This window comes from Camelus ferus, chromosome 1 (genome assembly GCF_009834535.1).
Source record: "Camelus ferus isolate YT-003-E chromosome 1, BCGSAC_Cfer_1.0, whole genome shotgun sequence".
NCBI classification, from domain to species: Eukaryota; Metazoa; Chordata; class Mammalia; order Artiodactyla; family Camelidae; genus Camelus; species Camelus ferus.
In genome coordinates this window covers 1,901,181-1,915,495 of record NC_045696.1, presented here as the reverse complement: position 1 = coordinate 1,915,495, position 14,315 = coordinate 1,901,181, and the positions used below count along the sequence as shown (strand labels likewise).

The 14,315-nt window shown below is 61.5% G+C and overlaps 1 protein-coding gene across 4 annotated transcripts; it reads right to left on the bottom strand.

Annotated features, from left to right (window-relative positions):
* Positions 1 to 492: 492 nt before the first annotated feature.
* Positions 493 to 13,752, bottom strand: DNMT3L (DNA methyltransferase 3 like). 4 transcript variants are annotated; one of them, XM_032494312.1, is made up of 11 exons: positions 13,647 to 13,752; positions 13,314 to 13,358; positions 12,593 to 12,672; positions 12,407 to 12,519; positions 11,479 to 11,650; positions 9,506 to 9,593; positions 8,304 to 8,392; positions 6,422 to 6,497; positions 5,757 to 5,861; positions 2,559 to 2,644; positions 493 to 840 (listed from the first exon to the last, which is right to left on the bottom strand). In XM_032494312.1, exons 1-11 carry the CDS (start codon positions 13,750 to 13,752, stop codon positions 616 to 618), a joined length of 1,185 nt encoding a protein of 394 aa, XP_032350203.1. In that variant the 3' UTR covers positions 493 to 615. The 4 variants fall into 4 exon arrangements, with proteins under 4 accessions (XP_032350203.1, XP_032350266.1, XP_032350308.1 ...); XM_032494375.1 differs by lacking the exon at positions 5,757 to 5,861 and adding an exon at positions 3,081 to 3,146; XM_032494246.1 differs by having other exon boundaries at positions 503 to 840; positions 5,757 to 5,896.
* Between the last annotated feature and the right edge of the window lie 563 nt (positions 13,753 to 14,315).

The following is a 14,315-nucleotide window of genomic DNA, read 5'->3' as shown; positions in this document are numbered from 1 at the left end:
TCCTCCAGGGAGCCCAGGCGAGTGGGCTTCCTGCTTCCTGTGGGCAAGTCCCTGTGGGTCAAGGAGGACCAAAATTCACAGGTGGACCTGCACTTGGCCCCTGCGCCGCCTGTCCAGCCTGCCCTCCCTTTGCACCAAGTCGATACCCCACACTTCGCAAAGGTTTGGGGTGCTTCGTGGGGCTCTAATCAGGGAGAGTGGTTTTAACTGTCACAGCAAACAGCAGTCGTGGCCGCATCCGCTTCGTACACAAGGGAACACGTGTGGTCGTAAGGGCATCTGGCCCGTCCTTCCCAGAGACACTCCCACGTCCTACAGAATAATATAAAGGCTGTGCTCACACACACGAACACCAAAAAGGGACCCATAACTATCGTAACAAAGGTATTTTTAACTTCTCAGCCAGCACAGAAACGTTTTCAGCAGCACAATACGCAAAGTAACATCAGCGTCTCGTCCACAGTCAGACCCGAGGCTCCGCTCCACCGAAGGGCAGGCAGGAGGCCCGCGGCGCCACCCCCAAAGGGGCGGTAGGTCTGTAGCGACCACAGGAGACCCAAAGTTAAGCAAATAAATAGTAATTTGAAAAGGAAAAAAGAGACTGTGTAAGGAAAGTTATCTTTGTTCTAGGAAAAGTCTTTTTTTGTTGCTGTTTTCACAGTATAATGACTCATTTGTAAAGAGGAAGTGAGCTCTGTTGAAAAATACTTGAAATATTCTCTCAAGGGGAGGAAACAATTCTTCACCAGCGCGGCTGGCTCCTGGGCGGGGGGCTTCGCTCTCTGCCTGTCCTGGGCCAGCAGGGCTAATTCCTCTTGGGAAACCAGGGCCGAGTGCCTGCTGTAAAGGAGAGAGGGGCTCAGTGCCCACCCGAGGGCCCCGCGGGCTCCGGAAAGGCCGGGACGGTGGGCGGGGAGGGCCCCTGGAGAGGGGCGGGCGCCAGTCTCACTGGACTACCTGAGGTCTCTGGTGGAAACGCCCTTAGGAGACCTCACACCTTCTGTGAGTCTTTTCCCCGGTGGTAGAAAGACAAGCATGACCAGGGTCCTCACATCTCCCGCCTCCCCAGGGAGGAGCCCATCCTACAAGAAGAGGGCACAGAGGGTCCCCAAGGACAGACCACTGGCCTAGCTCAGCGGGTCCTGCTTTCAGTGGGGCGAGCCCCCCCTCCCCAGAGCAAACCCACAGAGAAGGGAGGCGGGACTGTGGGCAAGGCCCGCTGTGTTCAAGGGTGGTGCTGCCCAGTGCGCCCGCGCCTGCAGGTCCCGGGCCACCTGTGCTGAGGACTCCCGCAGGGACCCCGCGTGCCATGTATGCAACCCTGGGACTCAAGGCGCCTGGACGTGGCACCAGGCACCTCGCTGGAGTTGGGGGACACTTCTTGGCTTACTTTGGGGGAGTGAAGGCCACAGACGAGGGACCAGAAACAGGCAGTGCCCCTCCGGGCACTCTCCCCGCCCGCCTCCCCGGGGCAGCTCCACTGGCCAAGGGAGGACCAGGGCGGGCGGTCAGCAAAATAGTCCCTGCTTCCAGGGAGGGTGGGCCTCCCTCCTCACGCCTGAGCCTGAAGGGAAGCACCTGCTGCGCTTCTGGGAACAGCCCCGCCTCCTCCAAGGGGGAGAAGTGGGCGGGAGAGCGACCCCGCGGAAGGGGCGGAGTGACTCTCGAAGCTCCTGAGAAGATCACATTTTGGAAACCTCCTCCACCTCGCTCCCGCCACCCCCTCCCCACACACAGCGCCAGCGGGACAATGCTGGGATCGGGAGGTGCCGAGAAGAAGTTTCCAGAAACTTCCTGTCGGGAGAACACACGACTTACTGTCCTGTAAGATGCAGTCAACGTTGGTTCAGCACAAGGGCAAAGGCCAGACACGTGGGGTTTGGGGGAGAAGATGGCCACCTGCCCAAGGGCTCTGGGGGGACGGCACGTGGCAGAGACAGGACAGGAGGGCCAGCGTGGGGAGCAGCGGGGTGGCTGCTCGGGGCGGTGAGGCGGAGGGGGTGATCGTGAGGATGAACAGTCTTGAGAATTCTCGGGAGGCAGAGAAGGGTGTGTGCGTGTGTGTGAGGACCCAGGGCAGGCACGTGTGAAGGGCTGGAAGCAGCTCAGTGGCGCAGCCCAGAAGTGCACGGCGGGGCGAGCGTGAGGACACAAGGCTTGTGTGAGCGCGTGCTGTGTGTGTGTGTGTGTGATGAGTGTGAGCGGGTGTGGGTATGTGAGTGTGTGAGTGTGATTGTGCAGGGAGGCAGGTGCTCTAGTGGCTGGGGAGGGCGTCCCAGGACCGGGGCAGCGAGCCTTGCAGCCCGTGTGCAGGAGTTCGTCCAGAGGCGAGAGCCTCAGAGGCAGCAGTGCAAAAGCAGGGGAAGTTCCCCAAGTGGGAAGGGGGCACCCCAACCCAGGGCTTGTCTAGAATTCTTGGGGTGGCCCCACAGGCCCCCAGACACAGCCCCCTACCTGGACGCAGAGGCTCCGTCCCCTCAGACTTCTGACCCCAGTGAACCCGCCGCTGGTCAGCCCCCCACCCAAGCCTCCCGGGGCCTCGGGTGCACAGGAAGTACCTCCTCACGGCGGGGATGTTGCTCCACACGTGCACGGCGTTCTGGGTGGTCCTGCCTCGGACGTGCTGGATGGTCACGGGGTCCATCTGAGGGATGAGAATGTTGGCGGTGAACTGGGGGACCCGGACCGTAACCTCCACCCCCACGGCGCCCACAGGCCTCGGCCACCATGGGCACCATCTCTGAGCCCTGAACACGGGCCCCAGCCTCCCTGGACTGTCTTCTGGTCCACATGGCTGACATCTCACATCTCTGTTTTTGTAGTAAATCACCTCATGAGGAAAAAAGCTGACATAGTATTGTAAGACTTTTAACTGGTAGATATTTCATTCCCAAGGGCACATGGCCCAGGGACTCCCTACTCGCTCCAGAGCGGAGGTGGGTTCCCGTGAAGACAGAGAAGTCCTGGGTCTTAGAACCAGGGGAGTCTCGTCTCAGGGAGATGAGAGGCTCTGTGGGCAGAGAGCAGGGTTTCCTAAAGGGCTGGTGCTTCATGGGGCCCGTGGGGAGTCCAGTGAGCACCTGGGTCCTGGTCACGTCTCCCCGGAAAGCACCGGCAGCCAGGGGAGGAAGGGCTAGTGGCAGGAGCTGTGGAAAGGATGAGGGCAGGGAGGAGAAACTGAGGCCACCCAGCTGCCAACACTCCACTTGGGGTGGCCTGGACTCCACCTCCCTGAACCGTCCCCGACACATCAGCCTCCTCCTGTGTCCCGACGCCTGGCCGGGAGGAGGCTCACACCGGGACGGACCACCAGCTGCAGAGCAGAAAGAGGCAGGTCCTGTATCGGCACGTCTCGCTGGTTCCCTGCCGTCAGCGGGAACGAGTCCACAGCGCGGTGGGAGCGGGCACAGGACAGGTGGAGCTTCTCTTTTGCCGACTCCTGGTTTGGGACCCGTTCTGATCTGCCAGACGTGCTCACAAAACCGCCAGTGTCTTTGCTGTGCTGCGCGTGTGCTGATCACTGCTGCCCAGGGTTGGCTGGGCTCGCGATCACCCAGGCGCAGATGTTTTGATAAATGCTGCACCTTACGAAGCTGGCCCTGACTGCTGGTATGTGGCGACGTGTCAGTATCTAAAACGGCCAGGCTTCATAAAAAGGAGAAATAACCACAGACACGCGGATGAAAGTACGAGAATCATGAGGACTTCTTGCCCGGCTCTATAGGAATGATTTGTTAACTTTAACTTAATGGCTTATATTCTGGGAAAGCACAGCTTACCAAACTGACCTCAGAAAAGGCTGAAAACCTTAACAGATTAGTTCCCACAGAGGAGTTACTCCCACGTAAGAACAGCGGCAACCACAGCCAGCTCAGACGACGTCCCGGGAGAGCCCTGCCAAAGGCTCGGGCACGTGTGCGAAGCACGCTGGACACCGACACCCAAGCTCAGTAACGGTGGCACAAAACACTTCAACTAAAAAAAAAACGGCACGAAACAAAACAAGAAACCTCACATACCCACCTCTGTCCTGTTATCAGAGCAAAAATCCCACATGAACTGCTGTTCACTGGGAGTCAGCAGTACGGCAACACAACCGTGTGCCGTGACTAAGGGTGTTTTCCAGGAAGGCAAGAACAGTTGTGCCTAGGAAATCTGCTAGGAGATCACAGTCAGAGCCAGAGAAGAAGTGTAGTTACCTCCAAAGACATAAAAAAGAACATTTGACAGAATCCAGCAATTACTCTCAACAGAATAACTCAGAAAAGCAGAAATCCAGGAGAACTTCTGGAAATTTCCTTAACACAGTGGACTGTATCAACTTTGACCTGAAAGCCAGCAACAGCTTAGTAGAGGAAACACTGGAAACATTTCCTCGAATGTCAGGAACAAGACAGGCATGTCCCGTCACTCCTGCGATTCAACATTGTCCCAGAGGCAGCAGCAACGTGTGACAAGAGACAGACATTCGAGGTACAAAATGAAGAAGGAAAAACAGTCCCTGTCGGCAGACGACCTGCCCCACTCCCTAGACAGGCTGCTGAGCCATCTGCAGGTCACTGCCGGCTACAAAGTAGCCCAGGAGGGCGACCAGGTCGGGCTAGCAGGGGTGGAGCAATAGTTTCTTACGCACAAATCAAAACCAGTTGACACGGATGGGAAACCCCCACTGCAGAGGAGGGAGGAAGAACCCTGCGGCGTCTGGGAGAAGGCGAGGGAACGCAGAGAGAGGGGGCCGCCCGTGGGCGGGCGAGGGAAACGCAGCGCAGCCCGGCCAGGCGGGGCCTCGGGGAACACCCTCCCCGGCGGCGCTGCACCCCTGGGGACCGCGCCTGGACCCTGCACCCGCACTCCAGGCTCCATCCCGCAGGTGTGTCCCCACGCGCCCCTGCCCTGAGTATCCTTTGTAACGGCATCCCCCTTATCCGTTAGTTGGAACAGGTTCAATGCATTTTCCACGTCCACACAAAGTAAAACCGCACAAAGCAAGACGGATGCAATAAAACAAAGACTGGGGAAGAGCCGTTCGGAACGGGAGGATTTCCCAGGGAAACGCTGATTGCCAAAAGCCGGCCGCAAGGCAGCGGCGCGGGCAGCCCCGTGCGCCTGTGAGGACGTCCTGGAGGAAGCCCAGGACCCGAGGGCAGAGGTGGAGGGGGTGGCGGAGGTGGGGGCGGTGGGCTTTGGCGACCAGTTTATGAACCCTTGATCGTGGGGAGCCGTCCCAAGAGGAGGGGACACTGGGCCTGGGCTGGGGCTGCCCTTTGAGTGGGGGGGTAGCGGGCAGGGACGGGCCTGGTCAGCCCTGGACAGACTGGTCACTGAGCTCGCACGTGAATGCTCTGATGGTCAGGACTCAGACAGGAGGAAACAGCAAGGCTGTCGGTGGGTGTGAGTGCGTGTGTGTGGTGTGTGCCAGTGCCCTGTGCCCTGTGCGCCGTGGGGTGTGAGAGTGACTGACGTGTGTGCACACGGGTGTGAGTGTGTCACTGCGCGCACTGCGTGCTGACGTGTGAAAGTGCACAGGGCGTGTGCGCAGATGGCGTTGGGGGGGGGAGGACACGAGCCCCGGGGGCAGCGTCCTGAACCCAGCGCAGCCGGGAGGCACCCTTGGGAGTGGGGGTGGGGGCTCAGTGGTGCGGTGGCCCTCGTGCTCCCCACAAACTCTGAAAACTCAGGCCTCGGGGGCAGGAATCTAAGGGGTGCCACCCCCACCAAGGGGCCGCTGGCACCCCTGGGCCCTGGCCCGCACACACCTCCAGGAAGCGAGTGGCCACGGCCCGGTCCTCCTCGGTCAGCACCAGATTGTCCACAAACATCCAGAAGAAGGGCTGTTGGCTGCCCCGCCGGGGCCTCGCGTACTGCAGGACACGGTGGAACTGGAACAGGTACCACCCTGGGGGGGGCGTGCGCGTGCGTCTGGGCTCTGCCCCGGGGGCGGGGGTGAGGGGCCCTGGTGGGGCGGGGTGACTGCGGTGCGGCCAGCCTGGGCCCCGGGCGTCCATCTGCTCCCCAGGGCAGCCCCGTCCCCACAGAGGGCTCAAGGGCTCAGGGCTCCCTGTCAGCTGGGGCTGCAGACCCAGCCTCACCCAGTGGGCCCGGTACTGAGACAAGGCAGGTGACAGAGAAGCCGGGCAAGCACCTCACAGGGATACCCAGCTCAGCGGAAGGAGGGTGGGAGGGGTGCCAGGCCGCCCTGGGGTGACAGACATAGTCATCGTCTCGGGTAGAGTGATGGCTTCACAGGGTGCACACTTCAAAACCACCAAACTGTACTCACTGGAGACAGACAACTTCTGTGGGTCTGTGACACCTCAGTGCAGACGACCTGCCACTTCTGCCCTCCCTGAGGAGGGCTGGGGCGATGGGAGGGGGTGGGGGACAAGAGGCCCCGGAGTTGGAGCAGACTTAGGTCTCTTACCAGGGGGGTGGTCGCAGGTGTGGCCAAGGGGGGGTGTAGAGCCATAGGTGAGGTCGAAGGGGCCCCATTCCTCCACCTGCAGGAAAGCACGGCGGCTCAGGAGTGGGGAGGGGTCCCCCAGGGCCCCACACCTTGCTCATCTAACCATGCGACTTAGGCTGACCCTCAGCCCAAAGGCCCCTGGGGGTCGGGGGTAATGAGACCCTCCGGGCCAGACCTGCCCGTGTGCTTCAGGGGACACACGGAGCCGGCTTTCCCATCTGGGAGAGGACAGCCCTCCGCAGAGCCCTGGGAACCTGACCGCTGACGAGTCCTTCGCGCCAGGTGTGGCCCTTACAGACCCCGCGGAACCGCGACCCACGGGCCCCCAGGGGTTCATGGGGATTTTGTGTGCTGCTGGGAAATACTTGACAGGCCCCCGACAGGTCAGCGCTGCCCAGCAGCGGCGCCCTTGAGGGGCGGGAAGACCACCGAGGTGGCCCAGGGGACCCCGGGGCTCGCTCATGACGACTCTAGCCACTGTCGTTCTTAAAAAACTAGTCAGAGACCCAAATCCTGGACCCCTGGTTTTCCGACAGCACCCCCTCCAGAGCAGACCTGGCTTCCTTTGACGCCCCACCTCCCACCACAGCACTTGGCGGAAGCCTGCACTCAATGTCCACCCCAGCCTTGTTCCCCACGTGGCAGTGGGTTGTGACCCCGCCCAGGTGCGCTCCTGGTGGCACCTGGACACCGGGCTCTGTCACGGCTGGCTGACGGAGCAGGCCCGGGGGTGTCTGGGTGGGGAGGGGTGCGGGGACTAGAGGAGGTGGGTGTGGGTGTGGGCTGGCGAGGCCTGCACCCCAACACTGCAGGCCGCAGGCTGCCGTGCTCCCCTACCACCCCACGTTCCCTCAGAGGGAACACCCAGTTCTCTGATAGGGTCTTGCAGTTCTGCGGCTCGGGGAGGCCTCCTGTCACCCTCACGTCACGTCTTAACCATCCTGCCCTGCGAGGGAGGACCTTGCCCTGGGTGGGGGCTGGCGGCGTGCGGGGGGGGCAGGCTCCCGAAATGCTTCGTGGTGGGACGTCTGAAGGCGTGGGGGGAGAGCACAAAGAGGACTGTCCTGGCTCACGGCAGGGTGGACCAGGGGCGATGGGGGCCGGGGATGCTGCAGGAGGCTTCTTCAGGCTCCGGGCCAGGCGGGGAGCAGAGCTGTGAGGCCTCGGCCAGCATCCAGCGCAGAGCCAACCCCCACGTTGGCCTTTTCCTTGCTGCCACCTCTCGATGGCCAGCACTCCAGCCCCTCAGACCCTCTGCACGTGGTTGCTGGGCTCTGGGGACAGTGGGCTTTAATCCTGGGGTGAGAGGCTGTGCCCATGTTGGGGGCGAGAGACCAGGGTCCTCCTGCCCTGAGGCCACGGGAGGAGGCTCCGGCCTTTTCCCATCTGCGGAGACGGCTCGAGGCCGAGCTGGGCTCTGGTGAGTCATTTTCAGGCAGGACAGCAGGAACTAGCCTTCCAGGGCCCCTGACCACTTCGCAGCAGCACCCAGAGGACGTGTGCAGACAATCCGCAGCTGTGGCTTCCCAGACTCAGCGTTCTATTTCAGAAGGAGGTCTCGGGGCTGCCCTGTCATCACAGGGGGTGGGACTGGCCCCTGGATTCCAACAAGCCAGACAGGAGGTTTGGCCAATCGCTCTGCTGTGGGCTGTGGGCAGCGTGGGAGCCACAAAGGTGTCCTCTCACCTTGCCCACTGTGGGGGCCAGTCCCTGCGAGACCCTCCCACGCCGGACCTGCTGGGGACCCTCCCACCTCCCCGTCCCCTATCCCCGCAGCACCCCTGGGACCTCTGGCACATTGCCCTCCCCTTGGTGCCTGGAGGAACACAGCAGTACTTACGTCCCTCCTCACCACGTCGGTGACATCATCCAGATGTCTCAGCCTCCCCGGCCCAGAGCCGCTTTCCAAAAAGCCCAAACTCGTCAACTCTGGGTGGGGAGCAGAGGGGGCACAGGAGGGCTAGTGCTGGTTTTGACCCCACGCAGAATCAAAAGGCCAGCACTCGATCGGAAAACGTGCCCCTCGTTAACGAGCAAACTTCATCTTTTCAACGACCAGGCAGGGGTAAGCAGCCACCTCCACCGGGACTAACTTCAGAAAGTCGAGCCATTTGTTGCAGAACCAGGGTTCCCTGGCTGCGGTGCCCCTCTCTGGGTTAGGAAACCACTGGTGGTGGCAATCCACACGACGTCACCCAGCCAGGCTGTGTGGCACCACTGGGCCCCGGCACAGGAAGGAGCCTACAAACTGAACTAGTGATGCGCCATCCAGGCAGGGACTCGAAGGCCGGGTGGCCGTGGGCCGTGATCCCTGGGTTCCTTCGGGCACACGATGTGCCTTGCTCTGTGCGTCCCAGGCCCCAGGTCCCTCACACGGGTGTGCATGAGGCGCTGGACCACATGCCACCGGGCACGCCACACAGCCCTGGAAGTGGGTAGATCCCCACCCCCCATTCCATTTGGCCAGAGACTAAGGAGTATTTTCATGGATTCTTGTGTCTGCTGGGCCGAGAAGAATCTGTAAGATTTCCAAAGGCACCAGCAGGTGGGGGTCTGCTTGGGGCCGGAGGGGCAGGACACCCAGGCAGGGCTGGAACGCAGCATGTGACCGGCCAGGGCAATCCGGGACACTGGGGGAGAGGGAGGGTGCGGAGAGCCCTGCAAGGTGGCCAGGTGTGTGGAGGTGTCTGGGGCTGGGTGGCCGTGGGCAGAGCGGGGCCCAGGTGCTGTCCTAGGCAGAGCCCTGGGCCCCACGGGCCTCATCAGGCCCCCACGCCGCTACCCTGCCACCTGCGCCTTCTCTCCACGGCTCCGCTGCTGAAGGGATGAGCAGCCAAGTGCTGCAGCGACACCCCCCCAACCTAACACCTCTTGAAAATGACCCTCAGGCCGTCTTCGTGCTCGGCGCCTGGCTCTAGACCTGCAGTGAGCGCGACACTGGGGATGTCCCCCCCTCCCCAAACACGCACACCGGGTCCTCTGGGGTCTCGCTCCAGGCTGACCCATCTTCCAGGGTGAGTCCTCGGACGTCACCGCACTCACCTTTCTTGATGTCCCCAAAAAGGGACAGCACCCGGACTGGCTCTCTCTTCCACACAGGCACAGTTTTGTACATCTCAAGGGGACTCTTCTATTCAAAAAAAAGAAAAAAAGAAAGGATGTTCTGATGACTACGTGGTCATAGAGCCCGTGAGGGACAAGAAGAATTCTCTCTGGCCGAGCAGAAGCATCTGCCCTGATGAACAGAGGGCACACCTGCGGGGCGGCTGCCCCCAGCCGCGCCCCCTCCGGAGAAGACTCTGCCCTCCCCAGGCCATCTCTAGCAAAGGAACCGCGGGTTCACAGGTTCGCAGGTTCGAGGGGGTGTTCCCGATTGCGGAAGAAGAGAATTCCACCCGGGAGAGGCCGCTTCCCTTGTGTTTCTAAACACGCTCAGCAGTGGGATTCACCCGTCCCTCTCCGTCCCCTCTGTGGGCTCTGAACAGGGCCCATGTCACCCAGTACTCCCAAAGGAAGGCTACCAGTGTCAGGCCGCTCCCAGGCCAGGACTGAGCCAGCACCTGAGTCCGGCCACGGAGAAGCCAGGCTGAGGACCAAGGAGCCGAGAAGGCCTGGGGTAACCCAGCCTCTCTGCAGGACACCCGGACCGCAGAGACCTGGGGGTCCATCTGCGAAACAAGCACCCCCAGAGCCCCCGCCCCCCAGGAGGCTGCCCTGGGGGGGTGCCTGGCCTCTGGGGAGCCCGGTGTCGAGCTGCGGATGGGAGACCAGGCCTGAGCCTGTCTGCCTGCACCGGGGGCGCGCAGGACACCCTGAGCCACTGGGGAAGGGTCTACCCAGGGCTGGAGCAGATGGACGGTGCCCAGCCAGGTAAGGGTGGAGGAGCCAGTGAGCCCGGGGTGGCGGGCAGGAGGTCTGGGGCTACCCAGAGCTGTGGGGAGGCGAGGAGGGCAGGAAGGGCCTGGCACAGGTGTGGCCCTGATGGACACTGGGGACATACGTCCTGGTTCCCACGGCAGCTGCAGGCGCAGCGCCTCCTCCCCCTGGCGGCCTGGCCCTGAGCTGTCGCAACAGCAGGTCTGAATGTCAGCTCCCATTGCTTTCAGTGGGGAGCTCTCCTTGCAGTTTGCCAGCGTGGAGGGTGGGGGAGTGGGGGAGGTTTCTGCCACTAAATGGACCTGAAGACACTCCACTGGGAGCAAGGCGCCTTGATTCTGACAAGCACCGTAGAGGCACCTGCTCCCATCCGGTGTCAGGCAGTGCGGGACAGTGGGCCCACCATGTGCCCCTGTGGGTGGGTGGCCAGCAACGCCGTGCGGTGACTCTCCAGAACCAGCCTGGCCGCCAAGCACAGAGAAGAGATCCCCAGGCCAGCACTGGTTCCATGCTGCCCGGGTCAGCCCACACCCCTGCCCATCACCTGGCCACCCTCCCTCTGCGTCTGTCTCCCAGGTCCCCCTCCTTAGGTGACACCAGTTGTTGCACTTCCTGTCCCCTTGATCCAGGATGACCTCCCTCAAGACCCTGTTTGCAAACTAGGTCCAGTTCACAGGTACCAGGGGTTAGGACTTAGATGTATCTTTTGGGGAGGACACAGCTCAACCTGCTTTGATGAGCCCACAGCCCCTGCCTAGCTCCCGGCTCCTGGCCTGGACCCTGGAGAGGTCCCACATCCATGATGCTGTCCGGGCTGGACCAAGCTGACCCTGCGCAGGGTTTGCTCCCAATTGCCAGACTCCAAGGCCCACCTCTGCTGAGCCCCTCCCCTGCCGCCTACAAATGCCTCCTTCCAGGCTGGGGAGAAACAATTGCCATGCTACAGTAATTTTTAGCAGATAGACCACCTAGCGGAAACTGCTCTCAAAGAGGAAGACACAGAAGTGCGTTGGCTTAAAAGCCTTTAACTTCACCACGTGTCCAGATGAGCGTTTTGCGGCCAGTTGCCAGAGAAACTAACAGAGCCAGGGCCCGTGCCTGCGCCCTGCCCTCGAGGCCCAGCCGTCCGCGCGCCTCACCGCCTCGCGGTCGTAGAAGGCCTTCAGCCACCCTCGCCACTTCCTCCTCCTCTGCAGCAGCCCGCTGCGGGGGAAGGGCAGGCACAGGAAGCACACCCAGTTACTCATGGCGTGAACTCTCCCCGACGTCCCCGGGCCGACCAGCGTGTCGACGCACTCGAAACAGTAGCATCTAGAGTCGGACAGAAAACCACGGCGACAGGAATGGCGCTGCCGCCACGGCCTGGCGACAGCCTGGAGCATCCTCAGGCAGAAGTGAGCCCGCTCCTTGCCCTGAGCGAGCGGTGGAGGCCACACTCAGGCTCAGGGAGAAGACAGAGGTGGCATGTGGGGAGGCGAGTCTGTGGCCAGGGAAGGGGACCTGCCCCTCTTAGGGACCTGGGGAGTCAGGAACCCAGCCATCTGCAGAAGACAGCGGGGAACCCGGGGCAACAGCAGATTTCAGAGACGCCCCCAAGCCAGCTATCCTCCTCCTCCAAACTCCGGAGCTTGCGGAACCGGGTCAGGTCTCCCAGTAAACCCAAATCCCTAAGGTAGGGGGTAGATTTGGGGTGGAGGAGGGTGGCCCGGAAGGACTGAGGGGAGGGGCCCACAGGTGGAGCTTGGGCTGGTGTGCAACGGCAAATGAACATGCCCTGCCTGACCCCGGCTGCAAGGGGCGCCTGTGATCCAGGGGGCAGCTATGTCTTAGTGATAAAAACAGAAAGAAAAATCACAAACAGCTTTTGACACCTCCCTCCCATAGGTCAAGGCTCTACACCAAATGAAATGTTTGAGACGGAAACTGAAAGCTTTGGAGAAAGTCATCCTTTTAGGGGGAAATCCCCCTGCGCTCCTGGATGCGGAGCCCGGAAGGACGGGAGTTTCCTAGGCTTGTGGGCAGCGGTCCCTCACCCCCCCGCCCGGCCCCCGGGCACCGCGGCCTCACCGGGTGCAGTCGGGGTTTTCGCAGATGAGCAGCGTCTCTCCCGCACAGCAGATGGAGCAGTAGGACTGGTACCCGTCGTCATCGTACAGGAAGAGGCACTCCAGGAACTTGTCCTTGGCGAGGGCAAACCAGGCTGCCTCCTCCGCTCCGAGGCCTCCACGAAGCCACCCTGACCTCCCCGCTTACCTTGCATGGAGCACACATCCCTCCCTCAAACAGAGGGTGCTGCGTGTGCACCTGGAAGCTTCCACAGCAGATGCACATGTCTAAGGTGGAAAAGCACAGGGCGCCGTGTCATGATACCGTCAGACAGAGACACAGACACAGTAACCAATTTAACAACAGAAGTGCAAGACCCGTGCAGCGAAAACCATAAGCCGCTGTTGAAAGAAATGAAAGATCAAACAGACGTGACGCTCATGCATCAGGAGATGGGGTATCGTTCAAGCGGCAAGCCTCCCCAGAGCAGTCGGCAGATCCCTCTCAGAATCCCAGCGGCTTTGGTTTTGTTTGTTCTGTTTTTTTTTTAGAAATTGACAAGCTAATCCTAAAATTCATATGAAAATGCAGAAGATCTCACATAGGCAAATCCACAGAGAAAGAAAGCAGATTCGTGGTTGCCTGAGGCTGAAAGAGGGGAGGTGGAGGGGTGAGGAATGGGAGTGACTGTTAATGGGGAGCAGTTTCTTTCTGGGGGTGATGAAAATGTCGTAAAACTGGATTGCAGTGTTGGCTGCACGTTATCTGTGAATACGTTAAAAGACACTGACGTGCACACTTTAAATGGAGCATTGGGGGCCGCCGGGGCGGGAGAGGGCGTGAGCTGGGCGCCCGCTGCCTCCTCCCAGGGATGGACACCTGGGCGAGGCTGACAACCCTTTGCCTGGGCCGCCGTGCGGCCTCTCACCTTCTATGTCTCGCTGGTTCACCTGGACTTCATACGCGACAAGATCTGAAAAAGAAAAACAGCAGCCCTCCTCCGCCTGTCTCCTCATTTAAATGGGTGGAGAGGCGAGCTTCACGAGTTGATCTGCTGGCGTCGCAGGAGCCAGAGGACCACCGCCACCGTCTCCTGCACCTCGAATATCCGTGCTTTGGGGGTGGGGTGGGGACGCTTTGGGTCAGGCCCTCCTGCTCCTGGATGACGTGTGAACATTGCAGAAGCACGGAACCCCAGACGCTGCCCGGGCCTGGGCTCAGCAGCCTAAGCGGTAGGCCCAGTTCCTGAAGGAGCCCTGACCTCTGCGTGACCTGGGTGACGGAGGGGATGAGAGCTCGCTGGAGCCCACCAGGATGACGTCCATGCTGTGCTCCGCCTCCAGGTCCACGACTAGGGCAGCGGCCATGGGACACAAACCAGGAGACAGGACACGCACGAGAGAGGGAGAAAATGGCCCGTCAGCCTGTCTTGGAGCCTCTGGTCCCCAGCGTGGGGACTGAGTAGACCGCCCAGCTCGACCCCTACCCGCCTCCCACGGTGACACCTCCCTGTCCCAATCTGGGAGGTGAGTGCCCACCTGGAGAGGGGGCTGGCTGGATGCCCCCACCCAGGCCCCCGCCACAGTGTCGGTCAGGTGGGCCGCTTCTCCCCACAAACGGGAGAACAGAGGGCGTTACAGGGCCTGAGGCACGCCACCCCCCTTGTACCTCCACCTGTGGCTGTGGGCCCCTCAGCCAGGCCGATGTTCCTGCCTCCCACACTGTCCCCCAGGCCCCAGCCTGTGGGCTCTGGGGCCGAACCCTCAAAGGCAGGAGGCTGGGGAGAAGGAGAAAGGGCCTCATGGATTTCACAGGGTGGCGGCCACCGCGCCCCATCCAGGTGTCCCTGCTGGGTCAGGGTCCGAGTCGTCCAGGGTCTCCAGACTCAGGGTCCCAGGGGAGGAGAGGGCCATGGAACCGCAGAAAGGGC

Coding starts and splice junctions, on each gene's coding strand:
- DNMT3L (XM_032494246.1), bottom strand. CDS start 13,752: ATGGCCGCTGCCCTAGTCGTGGACCTGGAGGCGGAGCACAGCATGGAC. Junction 12,520..12,592: donor GGATGTGTGCTCCATGCAAG/GTAAGCGGGGAG, acceptor GCCCTCGCCAAG/GACAAGTTCCTGGAGTGCCT. Junction 841..2,558: donor AACATCCCCGCCGTGAGGAG/GTACTTCCTGTG, acceptor TCTCCTTTACAG/CAGGCACTCGGCCCTGGTTT.